The sequence below is a fragment of the Raphanus sativus genome, chromosome 6 (assembly GCF_000801105.2).
Source record: "Raphanus sativus cultivar WK10039 chromosome 6, ASM80110v3, whole genome shotgun sequence".
Lineage (NCBI taxonomy): Eukaryota > Viridiplantae > Streptophyta > Magnoliopsida > Brassicales > Brassicaceae > Raphanus > Raphanus sativus.
This window is the reverse complement of record NC_079516.1, coordinates 42,945,671-42,963,308: the sequence shown is the minus strand read 5'-3', so window position 1 is coordinate 42,963,308 and position 17,638 is coordinate 42,945,671. Positions and strand designations below refer to the sequence as shown.

General features: G+C 30.6%; 3 protein-coding genes across 3 annotated transcripts; 1 reads left to right on the top strand and 2 right to left on the bottom strand.

Moving 5' to 3' along the window:
- Positions 1 to 2,116: 2,116 nt before the first annotated feature.
- Positions 2,117 to 3,322, bottom strand: LOC108808538 (putative F-box/FBD/LRR-repeat protein At4g13965). The gene is made up of 2 exons (XM_056988610.1): positions 3,204 to 3,322; positions 2,117 to 3,085 (listed from the first exon to the last, which is right to left on the bottom strand). Exons 1-2 carry the CDS (start codon positions 3,245 to 3,247, stop codon positions 2,185 to 2,187), a joined length of 945 nt encoding a protein of 314 aa, XP_056844590.1. The 5' UTR covers positions 3,248 to 3,322; the 3' UTR covers positions 2,117 to 2,184.
- Positions 3,323 to 4,467: 1,145 nt separating this feature from the next.
- LOC108835256 (GDSL esterase/lipase At2g23540-like) lies at positions 4,468 to 6,209 on the top strand. The gene is made up of 5 exons (XM_056988363.1): positions 4,468 to 4,810; positions 4,958 to 5,088; positions 5,177 to 5,425; positions 5,497 to 5,752; positions 5,835 to 6,209. The coding sequence occupies exons 1-5, from the start codon at positions 4,507 to 4,509 to the stop codon at positions 6,056 to 6,058; spliced, it is 1,164 nt and encodes a 387-aa protein (XP_056844343.1). The 5' UTR covers positions 4,468 to 4,506; the 3' UTR covers positions 6,059 to 6,209.
- Positions 6,210 to 7,650: 1,441 nt separating this feature from the next.
- On the bottom strand, positions 7,651 to 10,689 carry LOC108806392 (methylesterase 2). The gene is made up of 3 exons (XM_018578493.2): positions 10,199 to 10,689; positions 8,141 to 8,275; positions 7,651 to 8,063 (listed from the first exon to the last, which is right to left on the bottom strand). Exons 1-3 carry the CDS (start codon positions 10,571 to 10,573, stop codon positions 7,782 to 7,784), a joined length of 792 nt encoding a protein of 263 aa, XP_018433995.2. The 5' UTR covers positions 10,574 to 10,689; the 3' UTR covers positions 7,651 to 7,781.
- Positions 10,690 to 17,638: the final 6,949 nt, after the last annotated feature.

Sequence of the window (17,638 nt, the reverse complement as noted above, 5' to 3'; positions counted from 1 at the left end):
TTGATCTTTAAGTTAGAGTTAAGACTTCTCTCTCCGTGTCTACAAACTTTTTTTTCAGTATTTATCTTTAGGTTTTTTTAATGTCTTTAGAATAGAGTAAATATAATTTATTTATAGGTGAGGAGATGGACCAAAAATTCATTATCAAATTTTAATTATTTCTTCACCAATTTTTTCTTACTTCCTTGGTATATTTATTCTTAATTCTTAACCATCCATCAAAGTTAAAAAAACAAGTATTTAGATTTCTAAAAGAGAAATTCTAGGATAACTCTAAAAAGGTTTTTTGTCACAAATATAGTTCTCAAGGATCAAAATGACCAATTTTTTTTATTAAATGGTAAATTTACACTTATATCTCTTAGGTTAACTAATCCAAACTGTTAAGAGGTGGGGTTTAGGGTTTAAAATTTTATAAAGTTAAAAATAAATACTAAAAATTTGAAAATATATTTTTTTAAAAATAGTTTCAAAAAGCATTTTCGAATTTCAAAAAGAAAATTTGAAAAACAAAAAATTGAGAAAAAAAAGTTTTGAAAAAAAGTTTGAGTTTGAAAACATATAATTCGAAACTATAAAAAATATTTTCTTTTCATTTTTTTATTTTTTTATTTTTTTAATAATTTTGTTTATTTAATTGTATTTATATACCAAGGGTGTATATGTCTTTTACTGTTTTTAAATGAAACATTTTGGTCATTTTCTTCAATGTGTGCTATCTTTGTGACAAAAACATTTAAAATATCTATTTAGGAGAATTTCGCATTTTAAAATATTTATTCATATATTGAACTTGTTCTCTTTTGATGCATTAAACTTTATTCAAATGTCTTCTTACACCGACACATGTTTCATGAGTTACCTAATTGAGAAAAATTCTAGAAAAAATCACTTGTCCACTAGTTAATCTTCACTGAATATTAAAATTCCTTTAGTTGGCAATTTTATTGGTTACCAAGTATGGAGTTTGATTCCTAGAAAATGTTATTTCTTGTAGATTATATGATATAAAATTTCAGGTAGATTATATGATTCAATGCTTATTGGAGGTTGCATAATGGTTCATGTAGAGCTGTTAGTTGTGGCTATGTGTGGTGAAAAAAGTTTTTTTCCATCGAAGAATTTGTACATGCAAAACCATCAAATTACATTGAAAGAAATATTAGTACAGAAACATTGTGGCTAATATTAGTACAGAAACATTAAATTTTTTTCCATCGAAGAATTTGGTTCATGTAGAGCTGTTAGTTGTGGAAAAGATACAATGAATTCCATTAAAATCCACCATAACTGATTTCTAGGGACATCTAAAAAATATTGAATAACAGGGATTTGCAATGGATTTAATTCTATCTAACAATTACTCAATCCACTAACACTGAATTTAGATCATGATTTAAATTACACTCAATTCTATTAAATTACCCTATTCAATAAAACTGCTCTATTGAGACTAATTAATGAGGTGCCAACACGAGAGTGGTTATTATTAGATCATAAAACCTAGTACCCTTGGTTTCAAAAAGGGATTGCCATTACAGCCATGGCAACATACACAAAGCGAACGATTTCTAAGCTTTCCTTCGAACTCCTAAAGCGATACTTTATTGATCTTAAGTCAAACCTAATTGGTTTGTCAAAATTAAATTGTTAAACCGAGTTAGATTTGTAACACATGTTTAGCTTAACATAAAAGCCCTTTGCAAACCCTAATTTAGTATGATTTACCATAGCCTAGGTGTAAAGTTAGTGTTCTATGTGCTAATTGTTCTTCTCTCTAAACTCACTGGCTTTGATGTTTGACTTTTTTTCTCTTCTTTCTATTCACAGTAAGTACTCTATTTTTGTTCTATTATATTCTATCTATACCTATGTTTTTGCACTATAGCACGCAAGGCAGACATTCATCCCCTTACATAGCCATGTGCCATTTAAAACCTAGCTAGTACGAAGCTGTAAAAGTTTCTAATAGAAGAACATTACTTACATGAATTAGCTCGAGGACTTGTAATTTAGGAGAGCTATCGAGCATGAAAATGAGTAGATCCCACCGTAATCCTCTATATGAAAATAGCTCCAAATGTACCAGCTGGTGGAAGATGGTAGCGGTAGGAATCTTAAAATGCATGAAAGAAATATTAGTACAGAAACATTGTAATATCTCAAAATAATTTCAAGAAAACCTTAAAAATCTACCTTATGGGGTAATAATTTCAAGGAAAGGTGTTTGGCTGAAGTTAGAGATACCAGAATATTGTCAATGATTATATAACAGATGTAAACGTCAGATATATTTGCCTCCATCAGCTTCGTCACATTGTTAGACATACGAAACCTGCAGAGACCATGATCCCCTTCAATGCAAAAGTATTTCAAATCAGGAGCATCTATGAAACACCCCCATTTATATAAACGACCACGCTTGTTATAAACTGATAGTCTTTGTAAGGTTGGGTGGGCAATAGTTAAAGTCTTCACACTCGACTGCGGATAAAGACACACCAACAAATCTTCAAGATTAGGGCAACCAGATAAAAACTTAAAAACCCATGCTCTGTCTGTGATGTTCACAGCGTGAAGATGCAGAGTTTTAAGGGACTTCAAACAAACTTTATTAGGTTTCTCTATAGCAACACGAGCCTTGAGTATCAAGGTCTCTAGTGTTTCATTGTCATACAAGCTTTGAGGAATCTTGTAACAATTTGTATATCCAGCATCCAGCACCAACTTGCGCACATGTCGTGCCTTTGCAGTTTTAATCAACATTCCAAAATCCACACCACTACGGTTGTCCGGATGAAATTTGAGATGTAAACTCTCTAGCACAGGAGCTGTATTGGAAAGCAAAGAGCTGCGAACATTCTTGAAAAATATCCCAACGTCATCTTTGTGATCACAATAATCAAACTTGAGTTCAGGCATCATCTTCCATAGAAATTGCCATTGTTTAGACAAAACACTAGTAGTTAGTGCAGATTTGGTAGGTAGGAAAGATAGTATCTGCAGAATCAAAGCCTCAGGCAACTCACTGATCCTATCTTCATTCACAACTACTTGATTGTTCATACTTTGGCCGCCTCTTTTGCTGTAAAGAAAAATAAGGCAAATTCAAACAACAGAAGTGAGTTGCTTACAGTACGAAAACTTTTTTTTTTGAACAAGGGCTTGCAGTACGAAAACTTTGAAACATAAAAGAAACATACCATCTTTTCTTTTCGGCCGCCTTAATGCTCATGAGTTGGAGCATAGCTCTAGAATCTAAGAGTTACGTGCGTTGCTGGTTTCGTAGGATGATATACTGTAGCGGAGAGGTTGATTACAATAAACCCTAAGTAAGCGTATTATAGAATTATGATTATAAACAATTTATAGTAAGTATATATTTATTTTCCACTATTACAATGCTCTTCTTTATTTTAGTTTTTTTTTTCTATTTTCCTTGATTTTTATCGCCTCCTTTTCCTTTTTCTTAATTAATGTTTATATTTGTTATTCCAAGAAAATTGCAAAATATTCTACATTCATTTTTTGGCGGCTCAAGATCCTGAAGATCATCAACCAATGGAGTTAGATCATGAGGGCAAGACGAAACTCAGTGCCCTTTTAGCTGAACGGATTCTCGTTTGTGTTTTCATCTTCCTCTTTCTTCAAGGAATCACCATTTTGACTTTCCATAGTCTGAAGCTGTCGTACTTCATTAGGAAGATCATCATCAACAATGTTCGTAAGTTGTTTTGCTTCATGAAAGGAAAGTGATGCAGAAGCTTGATTTGGGGTCACATCATCAGTTCACTACTCTGATTTGAATATTTGATTGGTCTTAGAAGTTAAAATCTTTTTCTTTTAAATTTTTTTCTAATTGCAATATCAGCGAGGGAATATGGAAAGGTGTAAAAGAAAATTACTATTACTTTCTGCAAATTACATATGAGTAATGAAGTTTCAACTTTTTGAGAAAATTCCAAATAAAAGAAAGAGTCTCACCTTCTTGACCAAATTAACACCTAATCTCTTTTAGAGGAACATCTCTCATTTACTAATTTCTACAAAATACAGAAATAGTATATGATAAAAACTAAAACATATTTTATTAAAAATTACTTAAATATTTTGTAACTTCTCCTCCACTACTACCTCAATTTTGTACGCTTTACATATATGAATTAAAATATATACTACTTGTATTTTCATTTGGTTGTAAAAAGTAGTAATAAATAAATTTTTGGAATGATGTGCAGTAGTAATTACTTTTCTTCTTGGAATTTGATATTTTATTTGTCCAACAAATGTGAACTACTTGGATTAGATATGAGTCTATATCCGGAGATCTCAAGCGTCCAACGAATCAAAGGCTCACAAGCAAAAGGAAAAACTAGTCCACGTTGATGAACCACCTCTTGAAAAATCTTGAAATACAATCTCACAAGTTTCCTTTCGATCCCAACCCCATCTTTTATTAATATAAATTTCAAACAGAAGAACCTAAACTTCTCAAAATCCTGAGAAATGACCACAAAAGCTTCTAGTCCGAGAAGAGATATGGACGTGACTCTCTTCCTGTTCTCCTTCTTCTTAACTCTCACTGCTCTAGTGGGAGCTGCTGGTCGTGGAGTTACCAATAATGATAACAAAAACGGCGGATTAGGAGCTTCGTTTATATTTGGAGATTCTCTAGTCGATGCTGGAAACAATAATTATCTACCGACCTTGTCTAGGGCCAATATGAAGCCTAATGGTATCGATTTCAAAGCCTCCGGAGGAAACCCTACCGGTCGGTTTACTAATGGCCGTACCATTGGTGACATCGTTGGTACGGAGAACTACTATCTATATTCTGTAACACATATATATAGTAGATGATATGTGGTATACATCATTAATATATATGATATTGATGTTTATTTGGTGTACACATGTTACTTTTACTTTATGAACGGTTTGATTTATGATATTTCAGGGGAAGAACTTGGGTCAGCGAACTATGCGATCCCTTTCTTAGCACCAAACGCTACCGGAAAAGCTTTATTAGCCGGTGTGAATTACGCGTCTGGAGGAGGAGGAATCATGAATGCAACTGGAAGAATCTTTGTAAGTTTTAGTTATCTGGATTTGATAATATGTTAAAAATGTATTTTTAGACTTCTAATTTTTGTGCAAAAATGTAAATATTTGGTAGGTGAATAGGTTAGGTATGGATGTACAAGTAGATTTCTTCAACACCACACGTAAACAATTCGATGGCCTACTTGGAAAGGACAAAGCAAAAGAGTATATAAGCAAGAAATCAATATTCTCAATCACTATCGGAGCCAACGACTTCCTCAACAACTATCTATTCCCACTTCTCTCTGTTGGAACACGGCTCACGGAAACTCCTGATATTTTTATTGGCGACATGCTTGATCATCTACGCGACCAACTAACCGTAAGCAAAACCAACAGAGTTTTCTTACCTTTGCATCATACGTTATAAGCTTACAATTAATGACGATGCAGAGGTTGTATCAATTGGATGCGAGGAAGTTTGTGATCGGGAACGTTGGACCGATCGGATGCATACCGTACCAGAAAACCATTAATCAATTAAACGAAGACGAGTGTGTGGACTTGGCTAATAAGCTAGCAAATCAATACAACGTTCGACTAAAGAGTTTATTGGAGGACCTAAACAAGAAGCTTCCTGGAGCAATGTTCGTGCATGCAAATGTCTACGATTTGGTCATGGAACTCATCACTAACTACAAAAAATACGGTAATAAATATATTTGTTTAATTCTTCTGTAATTCCTACACGCACATTACTAACATATACGCACGTTTTATATACCTTAAAGGGTTCAAATCTGCGACAAAGGCTTGTTGCGGTAATGGAGGACAGTATGCAGGTATAATACCGTGCGGACCGACTTCGAGTTTGTGCGAGGAAAGGGACAAGTATGTGTTTTGGGATCCTTATCATCCGAGTGAAGCAGCAAATGTTATCATCGCGAAGCAATTGTTGTATGGTGATATTAAAGTTATATCTCCGGTTAATCTCAGCAAACTTAGAGATATGTGATTCGATTGTTTGTTCACAAAGCGTCTCCTTGGAGATTCTATACCTATTTTTCTTGCATTTACGTTTGATATACGCAAAGCTAAGATCCATGTTTGTATGTGTTTGTGTTGTTTTTAATTTTAGTGAGAATGCTTTAGTTTTTGTTTTCTAAGGATATGCTTAAAAGAATGCAGAGCTTTAAAACGACTATTTTGAGCAATTGAATGGATGTCCCACAATATACTCAGACAAAGTGACAGATTTCTGTAAGGAAATTTATGCTTTAGTTACTTATTTGTCTCTCTTTAAGATTGCAGAACACTGTCTCTTCCATTACGGATCATCGATCTTTGATGCTCTTGTGAAATGAGCTTTATCCTCTTTCAATGCAGTTTTTTTTTTCTTTTTTCACACAAAAAAATGCTCTGCGTAATTGGTTTGAGTGATGCTATCTTAGGCACGATTCTGTGTGTTACTTTTTTCATGTCGTAATTTATGATTCTTCTCTAACATGTTTTAGGCACGGTTGTGAACATAACCGCGGCTTGGCAGACTATGCTTGGTCGCTTGAGCTATTATGGATGAAGTAACTTCCAGTTATGATGTATCACTTTTGCCCCAGTTACTGCATTTCTGACTGAAGAAGAAGTACTCTGGCGTAATCCTTCAAAGTCTGAATCTCTTCTAGTCTTGTCATGTTTATACCCGATGCAGCAAGATCCATTGAGGTAACGCTGTGACCTGCAACCACCAGCTGCGTTTTCACCTCGTACTATGTCCACGCGCCGTGGCAGAGCCCATGGACAAGCACAAACCGCTTCTTGTTCTCCTTCTCCATTGTCTTATTTACTTTAAGCCTCTTGGTTCAACAATATAGTGATTGTTTTTTGTCATTCTCTGAGATCCATAGAAAGCAATGAAGTCATATTTGGAAAGATCCATTTTAGAACATGCACTTAAATCATACCTAATTCATTTACATATCTGTAGAAAGTTAGTTGAAGTGATTTTCTCCAAGAGCTGGTCATTTAGTAATTGAGACTTGCAGAACATTGACACATATATCTACCAAAAAGTTTGCTAGATTTTTATTCACCGTTGAATTTATTCTGCAATGGCTTTGTCCACTTTGTATACAATATATGTATGCTGGTGGAACAAAAGTAGGTACAATAGTTACGTTGTTGACAAATAATAAGGTGACATGTTATTCTCAAATTAGATTTACTAGGCTTAATAGCAAGTTCTTGTTAGCCCTCATTTCTTGCACTTCTTTGATGATAGCTGCAAGAAGAGGTATATGCTTAAGATTCTTCTCTTAAAGATGCTGAATAGCTGTTGGAAATCAAATTTTTGAGAGATGTATTTAAGAACTTAACAACAAAAGAAGAGGAAAAAGAAATTATTTATTTCCTTGGAAACAACTTGATTATAAACTAGTCCATGCGCTGTGGCAGAGCCCATGGACGAGGGCAAACCGCTTCTTGTACTCCTTATCTATTGTTTTCTTTACTTCTACATCTTGGCTAACACTTATATAGACGACTTTCTCACATATACTTTTTGTTTGTTTTTGGTCGTTCTCTTAGATCTAGAGAATGCCAAACCAACACTACATTGACTGTTTAAGTTTATTTTAAATAGATGTCAAACATTGAACGCGATAAAAGTCCTGATCTTTAGAAAGACCCATTTGCAGGACAACACTTATTTGTATCCAAATACATTTTCATAACAAGATAATTTAAGAGAACTTTTCCGCGATTTCCAAGAGATAGTCACTTAGTAACTGAGGCTTGCTGAACATTGGCATATGATCTGTGTCTTCCATCTCCTTCACTACTTTCGCCGGATAATTATCAATCATCCACCATTGAAGTTCTTTTGTAATTATTTTGTCCTCTTTGCACACAATGTAAGCTCGATGAACAGATCCATACCCTCTGTCCGAAAAGTTCTCCACCTTGGTTAAATCGTTGATGAACAATGATCCAGGCCTCTTTAGAAGCAATCCAAGCTCAATATCCTAAATCAAGATTACCACATACATGAGTATTTATCATTTTATCATTATGGTATGTTGATGATGATACATCAAATTACCTCAACAGGAGAAAGTTGATAGAGAGCGTGCTTCATGCACTCAGTGCTGAAAAACATTGACACACCGGAATTGTCTGAGCCATACGGTTTTAACTCCGAGCCCAACCATGCTTCTGGTGGCGTCTCCCGTGCAAACTTGTACGTGATCACAGAGTTAAAATTTAGATGTATCTTTCTGGTTAAAGACAATTAAATTATAGAATGCTATGGCGGTAAAACTTTTAACCACTATGAAAGTACACTACTTGGACTTTTAGTAAAATAGATGAAAGTGAGACTTTTAGTAAAATAGATGAAATTAAACTCACTGTACTACCCACATACACGTTCAATAGGGAAGAAATAGGATATGTGAGATAGGTAACATATATATAGGGGGTGCTTTTGTATAGGGTCTCTAGCCAAGTGCAAGTGGTGCTTTTGTATAGGGTCCAAAACAAAATTATTATGACTTTACAGTACTTTTCTTAGAGAACTTGGGTTCTTGTTACATAATTAGAAGTCCAAATTATTAGACGGCCCTGCATACACGTTAAATATTTTTAATATAGGTTTATTTAGGACTAGATTTATTATCCGAATTCCGCTCCGTAAATAAGATATTCGGGAGTCCGAATTCGGATCCGGATAATAGTCAAAATCAAATCCAGATCCGGATCTTTTGATTTTTAGGTCCGAATATCTAGATCTATATATGTGTTTTAAAAATATATTAAAATTTTAATTTTATTAGTAATTACATTTGATATATTAATATTTATACATAAAATTAGTTTTATATATTTTAATATTTATTATTATATACATATGTGTATTGATAAATCTTGTTTTTAATATTATATAGAAAATATGTATTGATAAATCTTGTAGAACTATTTAATATATATATTATTTTTAGAATTTTAGTACTTTAAAATACTTTATCTTTTAAATATTTTTATGAACTATGTATCTGAATCCGAATACTAAATCTACTGATCTGACAAATTCAAATTTAGATTTGAATACTTTAATTTTTTCGAATATCCGGATTCTTTCTACCTTTATGGGCTTATGGCTATTGCATATATACACCACTTAGTATGCAGTTTACAAAAAAAAAAAAATATATATATATATATATACACCACATATCATAAAGACTTTAAAAATGGAGATCTACCCCACAAGTTATAAAGACTCGAGAAAGGGAAAATCTGTATGTATCACATCCTTATCAGTTCTATATTGGTTGGGTGATTGGTTAGGACTATTATGGTATTGAATGATGGCCACATAATTTAAGATGTTGATTTTTGGGTTATGCAACATGTAGTAATTCCCTTGTGGAAGAGTAAATTGATTGGTTTAGAAGAACAAAAGTAATTCCCTTTATGGCGGAAATTTTGGCTTTGCAAAAAGCCCCAATCTCTACCTTTAATTGTGGAAGAGATTCCCTCCTTATTTTCTCTGATTCTCAGATTTTCATCAACCTAATCAACAACCACCTCAGGAACTTGGAAATAGCAGAAATCCTAAACGACATCTATTTCTCATCCCAATTTTTTAACTTTATCCAGTTTAATTTTATTCTTAGAACAGCAAATGTTGACTCTGTACCCAAAAAGGACTTAGGCATTATGACTTTTTAATCATGAATGAAAAGTTTGGGCTTGCACAAAAAAATAAAACAAAATTAATAAAACTGTAAATTGCAAGTGTCAACATGTCTCACATCAAAGTCAAACTAAAGATATATCTAACTGGATGACAAAATCCATTCAATGCTATTTGCGTGTTTTAAGTTGAAAATCCATAGTTCAAAATTAGGATAAGAGCTATGGATTGATCATTTGGACGATTTCCACGTCATACTGCCCCATCTTGTAGTGATATTTCTTAGATAACCACAAGATAACATGTATAGAAGACCTAATGATATCTAGAATGAAGTGTTGCGGATGAAAAAATTAATGTCTAGATAGTTTAAGCTCGTAATTACTTTTGTTTAAATTCCAATTCTTTAAGATTTGGCTCTAAACAGGAAAAAAGTAATGGTCGTTAAAAACAAGATCAAACCTTATCTACGACAAACGATGGTGAGTGTTTGGTATCGGGCATGAAAGCAGTCACGAAGACTGAGCCAGAGATTTTGTCTGGAAACTTATCCATGGCCATTGCTAAGCTGTACCCTCCGAAGCTATGACCAACGAGCACAACCTTCTCATCACTTGGTAATGAGGCGATTAGCTGTATCAATGGCTCAGAGTATTGTTCGCATGTGGAGATTTCAGTGATAGACCTGGTTGTGTCTATACCCGAAGCAGCAAGGTCTAAGGCGGTTACGCGGTGGCCGGCGGCCTCTAGAAGCGGCTTAACCTTGTACCAGCACCAGGCGCCGTGGCATGCACCATGTACTAGCACGAAGTGCTGCTGCTTCTTCTCCTCACCCATTTTTTTTTTCTTAACCTTTGATTTTGTATATTATTTCCTACTCGTCACAGACCGACACCACACAACATACATATAGAGTTTTTTTTTCTTTCTAAATGCCGATACGTCAGCCTCTGTTACTAGTTCATTTAAGTTTATTTTTCAAAAGCACAATCCACATCTGCACAATTTTAAAGCAGCTTTTTCTGACTAATTAGTTTGTGATTTGTTTGCCTACGTATGAGAAATGCACTATAAATTTAATGAATTTAAATATTCAATAGATATGATTACATATGAAAATTAAACCATTCATTAAGTCTTTACTACTATTTGAGAAATAAATTTACTTACTTGTTATATTTTCTATAATTTTAGTTAATTTTCGTACTTATCATCTTCTCTATGATTTTAGATAAAAAATTAGTCTAATTATTATCTATATTATTAAAAGAAAAGTACACATATAAAATGTCTCTTAGTTTTAAGTGTTATTTACACTTCCATGCCACTGACATTAAATAATATTTCCTATTTTAATGTTGTCTTTTCCAATTTAATTAATGTGTTTTCCAAATTAAATTTGAATTAAATACACAATTAAATAATACTTCATATTTTAATGTTGTCTTTTCCACTTACATTAATGTGTTTTCTAAAATTAAATTTGAATTAAATACACTTCATTAACTTCTCAATTAAATCAATGTCAAATTAAAAAAATACATTTTTCACTTTGATTAATGTGTTTAATGGACAAACGATTTTTATTGAACAAACGATTCATTGAAATTATAATATCAACTCTTCATTGAACAAATCTGAACGAAAAAAATATTACCAAATTTGAACCGAAACTAGATAATATCCAAACGGATTTACCATTTTGGTAACCATAACTAAACCTTATTCGAACGAAATATTTCGGATATTCAAATGTATTTAAATTATATTTATATACTTCAATATGTTAGCTATTTTCGAGTTAATATCCAAGATATAAGCTATTTTAAGTTGATTTGAAATATAAAAAATAGTCAAAAGTAAACATCTAAAATAGATAAACAATAATCAAAACACCAAAAATATTTAAATATATGTATATTTATTCTTCATCCAAATATTCAAGTTAAATTTATTTTAATTTTTAATTTAGATACTTTAACTTACATTACTCAAATTTACATGTTATATTTTTTAGATTTAAAGATATTTAAAGATATATAAATTTCGAAAATTTTAAAATAATTTAAACAGGTTATCAAACCCGCAAAGATCTAAATCAAACCGGAATCAAAGTTTATAAATATCCGAATAGAGCTAGAATCTTTAACTCAAAAATTTCAAACCCGAATAAATTTTAACCGAATTCGAGTGGATACCCAAATACATATTCCTAGCTTAGTCAATATAAAACGATCAAATATTATAAATATACTATTTAGTATAAATAAATAAAAATTAAAACTGAAAATTAATACCCCAAGATATAGTTCCTATTTAAGTCTGTATGTGTAATGGAGCCCACGTACAGCTAAGTTTTGCTAACAAAACCGTCAACGATTCTTCTCCTAAATATATAGACAAAACGGCTATTTTCATGACGGGCTGCAACTCGTGATAGAAAAAGAGACTATTCTTTCGTATTGATTGCATTGCAAGTCGTTACCATCGTGATTTGAAACGCATTCCTGAAACTGACAGAAGTGGCTTTATGCTATAAACACCACACTCTCGTGGTCTAATTAATAATATAGATTTTTAGTAGAATAACATAGAAAAGTTGTTATCTTACTGTAGTGTGTGTCGTAGAAAATTTTAAATTACTAAAATGTTTTTTTATCTCTAATAAATTATAGTATTAAAAACTCTTTCTTAGTTTTTTATTGCGATTAATTTTAATTAACAAATTCACATCACTAATAATTGTAATATCAATAAATTGAAGATTAACTTAAATTTTACGTTGTTAAAAAAAATTAAAAATTTCCTTCGTCGATTAAATTTTCATCGCTATTTAAATCGACATTGTCTTCTCCAAAATCATCAATTCTGAAATCATCTTCTCCGAAATCGCCTGAAATTGTTTTCTCTAGTATGTTTCGACGCTTTACTTTGATATTTTCGAGTTTATTGTTGAGTTTTATTAATGTTATGGCTGAATTATTTTATGTTCTGACTGATTTATATATACAATTGTGGCTGAGTTATTTCCTGTCAATCTATGAAAACTTAGTTATAAGCAGTGTTCGTTCCGATGAAAAAGGCAAATACATTCCAAAAACACACAAGTTAGCGATTGTGGTATGTATTCATTGAAGTTTGTCGAGTGTATGATGGACAATGTATAATTTGTTGGAAGAAATATATTCTTGGTTGGATTAATGACCATCTCAATCTCACATGTATCAAGAGGTAGGTGATTATATTGTTAAAAGTTTGATTTTTTGTTTCTGCATGTGATAGATTTGGTTTCATTATGTACATTTTTTTTTAAAATGTGCATTTTGCTTTTGTTTTTGTTTTGATTGACGTATGTCTCTCACTCTCTATCAGATTTCATATTGTTTGTGATTTGATTCCCAGAATTTGATAATCCAAATATTTTTTTGGGATTTGAGTGACAGAGAAACTTAAACGAAAAAGAATGGAAGAGACGGAGAGAAGTGACAGATTCAACAGAGATGATGCGGAGGAGTTCTATGAAGCTTGGAGACATGGATGAGTTATCACGGGAATGGTGCATTGAACGAGTATTTTGTGTTTTATCTGTCTGAAACAGAACTCAACCGTGTATTTTATATCTAACTTCTGCTATGTTTACACAACTCAGCCTTGTCGTTTATATATCTCAGCTGTGTCGTTTATACAACTCAAGCATGCCTCAAATATACTCTATAATCAAAAAATATTTATAATTTTCAGTTGTGTCATTTAGATAACTCAGCCGTGTTGTTTATATAACTCAGTCATACTTCAAACATACTAAAATAAAAAAATGTAATTGAATTACTTAAAAAATTATATTTAATCTCCTCTTATCAATATTAAGTGAATATAAATCAACTAAATCAACTGAATACGTGTAACTTATGTTTGAAAGTCAGCCGTTATCTTATAAAGCATCCCGATTTCAGTAAATCAATTGTCACTAACATCGATCCTTTCATATCCTTTTACGATTGAATTCATTAATACAAGTTAATGATTTTCTACGTCACGCCGGTCTTTTACTTATGTGGCATGAAAAAATAATGGCATTCATATAAATACCTTTCATCACAACGTAATAAAAGGGCAGATTAGTATTAAAAATGGTAGTAATAATAAAAAGTTTATTTGGTTCTGGTAATAAATCTTAAAATGTGTGCTATTTAAGTAAATTTTCGTTAATAATAACCTCAAATATATAAAAAAAACAATAGTGATAATGAGTCTAGGGTCCGACTGGTTCAAACGCAACGTTTACGGATGCGGGAATTTGTCGATACGGATGGTTACAGTTTCAAGCGTTATTTAGCGTTTTGTATGACTAATACAACGTTTGAAAATTGTTACTTTTGCATGATATTTGTGACTGATTGATTATGAGATATTGCTGCGGTTTAATAATAATATAAAAATATACTATTGGAATAAAATATAACAATTATTAATATAATATGATTAATAATATTATTATATTTATTTATTTGTTTAATTTTTTAATTAGTTGAAAGTTATAATTTTAATATTTTTTGAACATTTATTTAAAACTTTTAAAAGAATATTTTTCTTTATTTTCATATATGTTTATATCTTTATATATGTATGTATATTAGTTTTTAAAATTCTAATGAATATCTAATTTAAAGTTTTTATAAAACAAATTAAGATACTGTTTTGTCAATTTAAATTAATATATAAAATGTGTATATATTTTTGTTTATAACATTCCATTTTTAATTTAAAATTTTAAAATATTTTTAAAAGTTAATTTTATATTTATTTATACATCTACAACTGTTCGTAACTGCAAAAGCTAACTGTAACCAACTTTTGATTTTAAGAGGTTCGGAGTGGTACGAAATGATTTGTATTAATTTATATGATTATTTTGAAACGGTGTGAACCGTTAATAACCGCAAAAATTGTATTTTTGGGTGGTAACGGAAAACCAGCGAGACTCTAAATCAAACGGGACCTTTGGCCTTTCGAAACTCATTCCTGAAAGTGAGAGAAGTGGTTTTATGCTATTATGGCCACACTCTCGTGGTCTAATTAATAATAACCTCAAAATATATAAGAAAAAAAACAATAGCGATAAAATGAGTCTAAATCAAACGGGACCTTTGGCTTTTCTCAAAATGGAGCTTAAAAAGGTGGCTTGCTAGAGCATTAGCATTAACATTATACTCCACATTATCCAATCAACATTTGTTAGAAAATTATTTAAAAAAGTATTTACTAAATGCTAATGCTCTCATAATGCTCTCCAAATACTTTTTGGCAAATGTTCTCATGTGAAGCTTTTAGAAAAGCATTTGTATTTACAATTTATAAATTTAATAAATAAATATAATTAGTTCATTTATTTGATTTAATAATATCATAAAATTATTTTTATATCCAGAAAATGAAATTTTGATTTATATAATAAATTTAGAATATAAATATTTTTTAAAATAGTATTTCACATTTAAAATATAATTTAATTATATAAATTATATTATATTGTAAATGCAAAATATTATTTTAAAAATAGATATTTTAATTGTAAATTTTATTTTTAAAATAAAATTTTCGATATAAACCTAATTTTGAAATTAGTAAATAAAATAGATTAATTATATCTCTTTTCTATATTAATATATAAAATAAAAAGATGTATATATAATGATAATTTATTTATTTTGTTTTATAATATTCAAATTATTTATATCCAAAATATTTTTTTGTTTTTATTTAATAATTTTCAAAATTATTTTATATCCAAAAATAAATATATATTTAAAAATATATTTTTTTTAAATAATAATATTTCACATTTAAAATTTATATTAATTTATGTTATTAATTGAGATTCATTATTTTTAGTAACAAATATATTATTAATTATATATTATAATTTAATATATTTAATTTTAAAATAAATTTATTATATACTAACTTTTATAAAAAATTAAAATTGTATAATTCTACTGTTTTACCAATCATCTTATTAAAAATTTTAATAAAAGCATACATCTTCTGCAGCATACTGCTTCTACTTCTTCATCAGCTGTAGCAATATTTGTGAGATCTCTCTTTGTTTACCAATAGAAGCCTTAGCCTCAGTGTAGAGAGATCTCTCTTTGTTTTTTCTCTTTTCTGAAATTTAGAGATCTCTCTTTGTTCCGGATACTAACATTGAGTTCTTGACCATATTTGTGCCTCACATTCCAGTTCCACATACCCTTATTGTCTAGTGATGCCAATACCCTCGACCCCCACAGCATTTACAGAAGATTTAGAACCATGTACACCAGATTTGATATAGATATAGATATAGAAATTGTATCAAGCTAATTGGCATTCATATTTATAAAACTCATTATATATTTTATACTGCTATATATGTTTCAAAAAAATTTTAAAAATATTTCAGTTTTAATAATATATAAGTAAACCAGTTATGAAGTACCGATAACAGAAGAGTAACTTAGAATTTTTTTTCTTTTTTTTTGAGATTTTTAGACAAGAACTTATTCTGGTTCTCTCTCTTTCTGTTTTAATATCTTTGAATTTGATTGGTAAAGTCTTTGATATTAATGTGCACAGCAATAATTATGTCTAGGACCCTAAATCTACATCAATCATGCTTTATTCTTTTTTTTTTCTTTTGAAACACCAATCATGCTTTATTCATTTTCATAAGTTCACAGCCATTTTTTTTTAAATTTTCGTTAGTTAATGTGCTGTAGAAAGATAAATTCGTACCGAAAATATTATGTGCTTTCCAAAGCTTTAGTTTTACAGCCATAGCAAAATATTCAAAGCTAAAATCTTAATTAGAGATTTTTTTTTAAAGTTACACCATTACCGATCAACCCCTTTATCTTTTTAATGTTACACTATGCTTAGATCTAGCAATGGGGTTGGCGTTATTTATTTTCCGTTAGCAATTCACATACAGGTACGCATTAACTTGCTTAAACTCGGGTGGTCACACTGACATCATCAAATACTAAATCAGTAGAAAAACATCAATGTATGTGTATACAAAAGGCCATTATTACTTCTGTGTATAAAATAAACAATCGTTTCTTAGGCAATGGCTCTTTTAGGTTTTTAGATCGGCCTCAACCAGTGAAATATCATGTATTGCTATATGGGATCCTTTGGGGGTTTAGACCGGCTAATGTTCCATGTGCCCGTCTTGTATCTGATTAGATGTCACAACTTACATTAACTGAATCAAACAAAATATTTCAAATCTTGATCTGATTGATCTAGAATAGCATTATAGCAATGTGGAAAGCGATCAAAGAACTAGGGATATTTATTCTCCACAACATAGGAAGTGCCATCAGTGTGTCAAGACCGAATAGATCTCTTGTTGTTCTGGTATACGAACTCATGAAGAGCAACGTCAAAGACCAAGGTTCTGAGAATACTAGTCCTGGACCTACTGGTGTAGGAATGTTCTCAATGGTCTTGAAAAGTGGTGAAGCTACTTACGTTTTGGGTAATTATTATAAAGGATAAAATTTATAAATAAATAAAAGTAAAACTTAACTAATTATTATAAGTTAGTTATTTTGTAAATATTTATACTCATGTATCAGCATGAAGAAAAAAATCACCTATTTTATTGCTATATTATGAGGACCAATTCATTGCTATATTATGAGAACTGTGAAAAAAGTTTATTTCGGTGGTGACGATACTCTTAGATGATAATGCAAAAAAAAATTCAATGTTTTTCATTTAAATTTTAGTTTATTTGATAGTTTTGATTGAATATGTTTTTGCAAATAATATTAAAATAAGTGAATTTCAAAATTTTATAGGAATTAAATTTATTTCAAATTTAATATCACTTTCAAATTTACTTTAAAACCCATT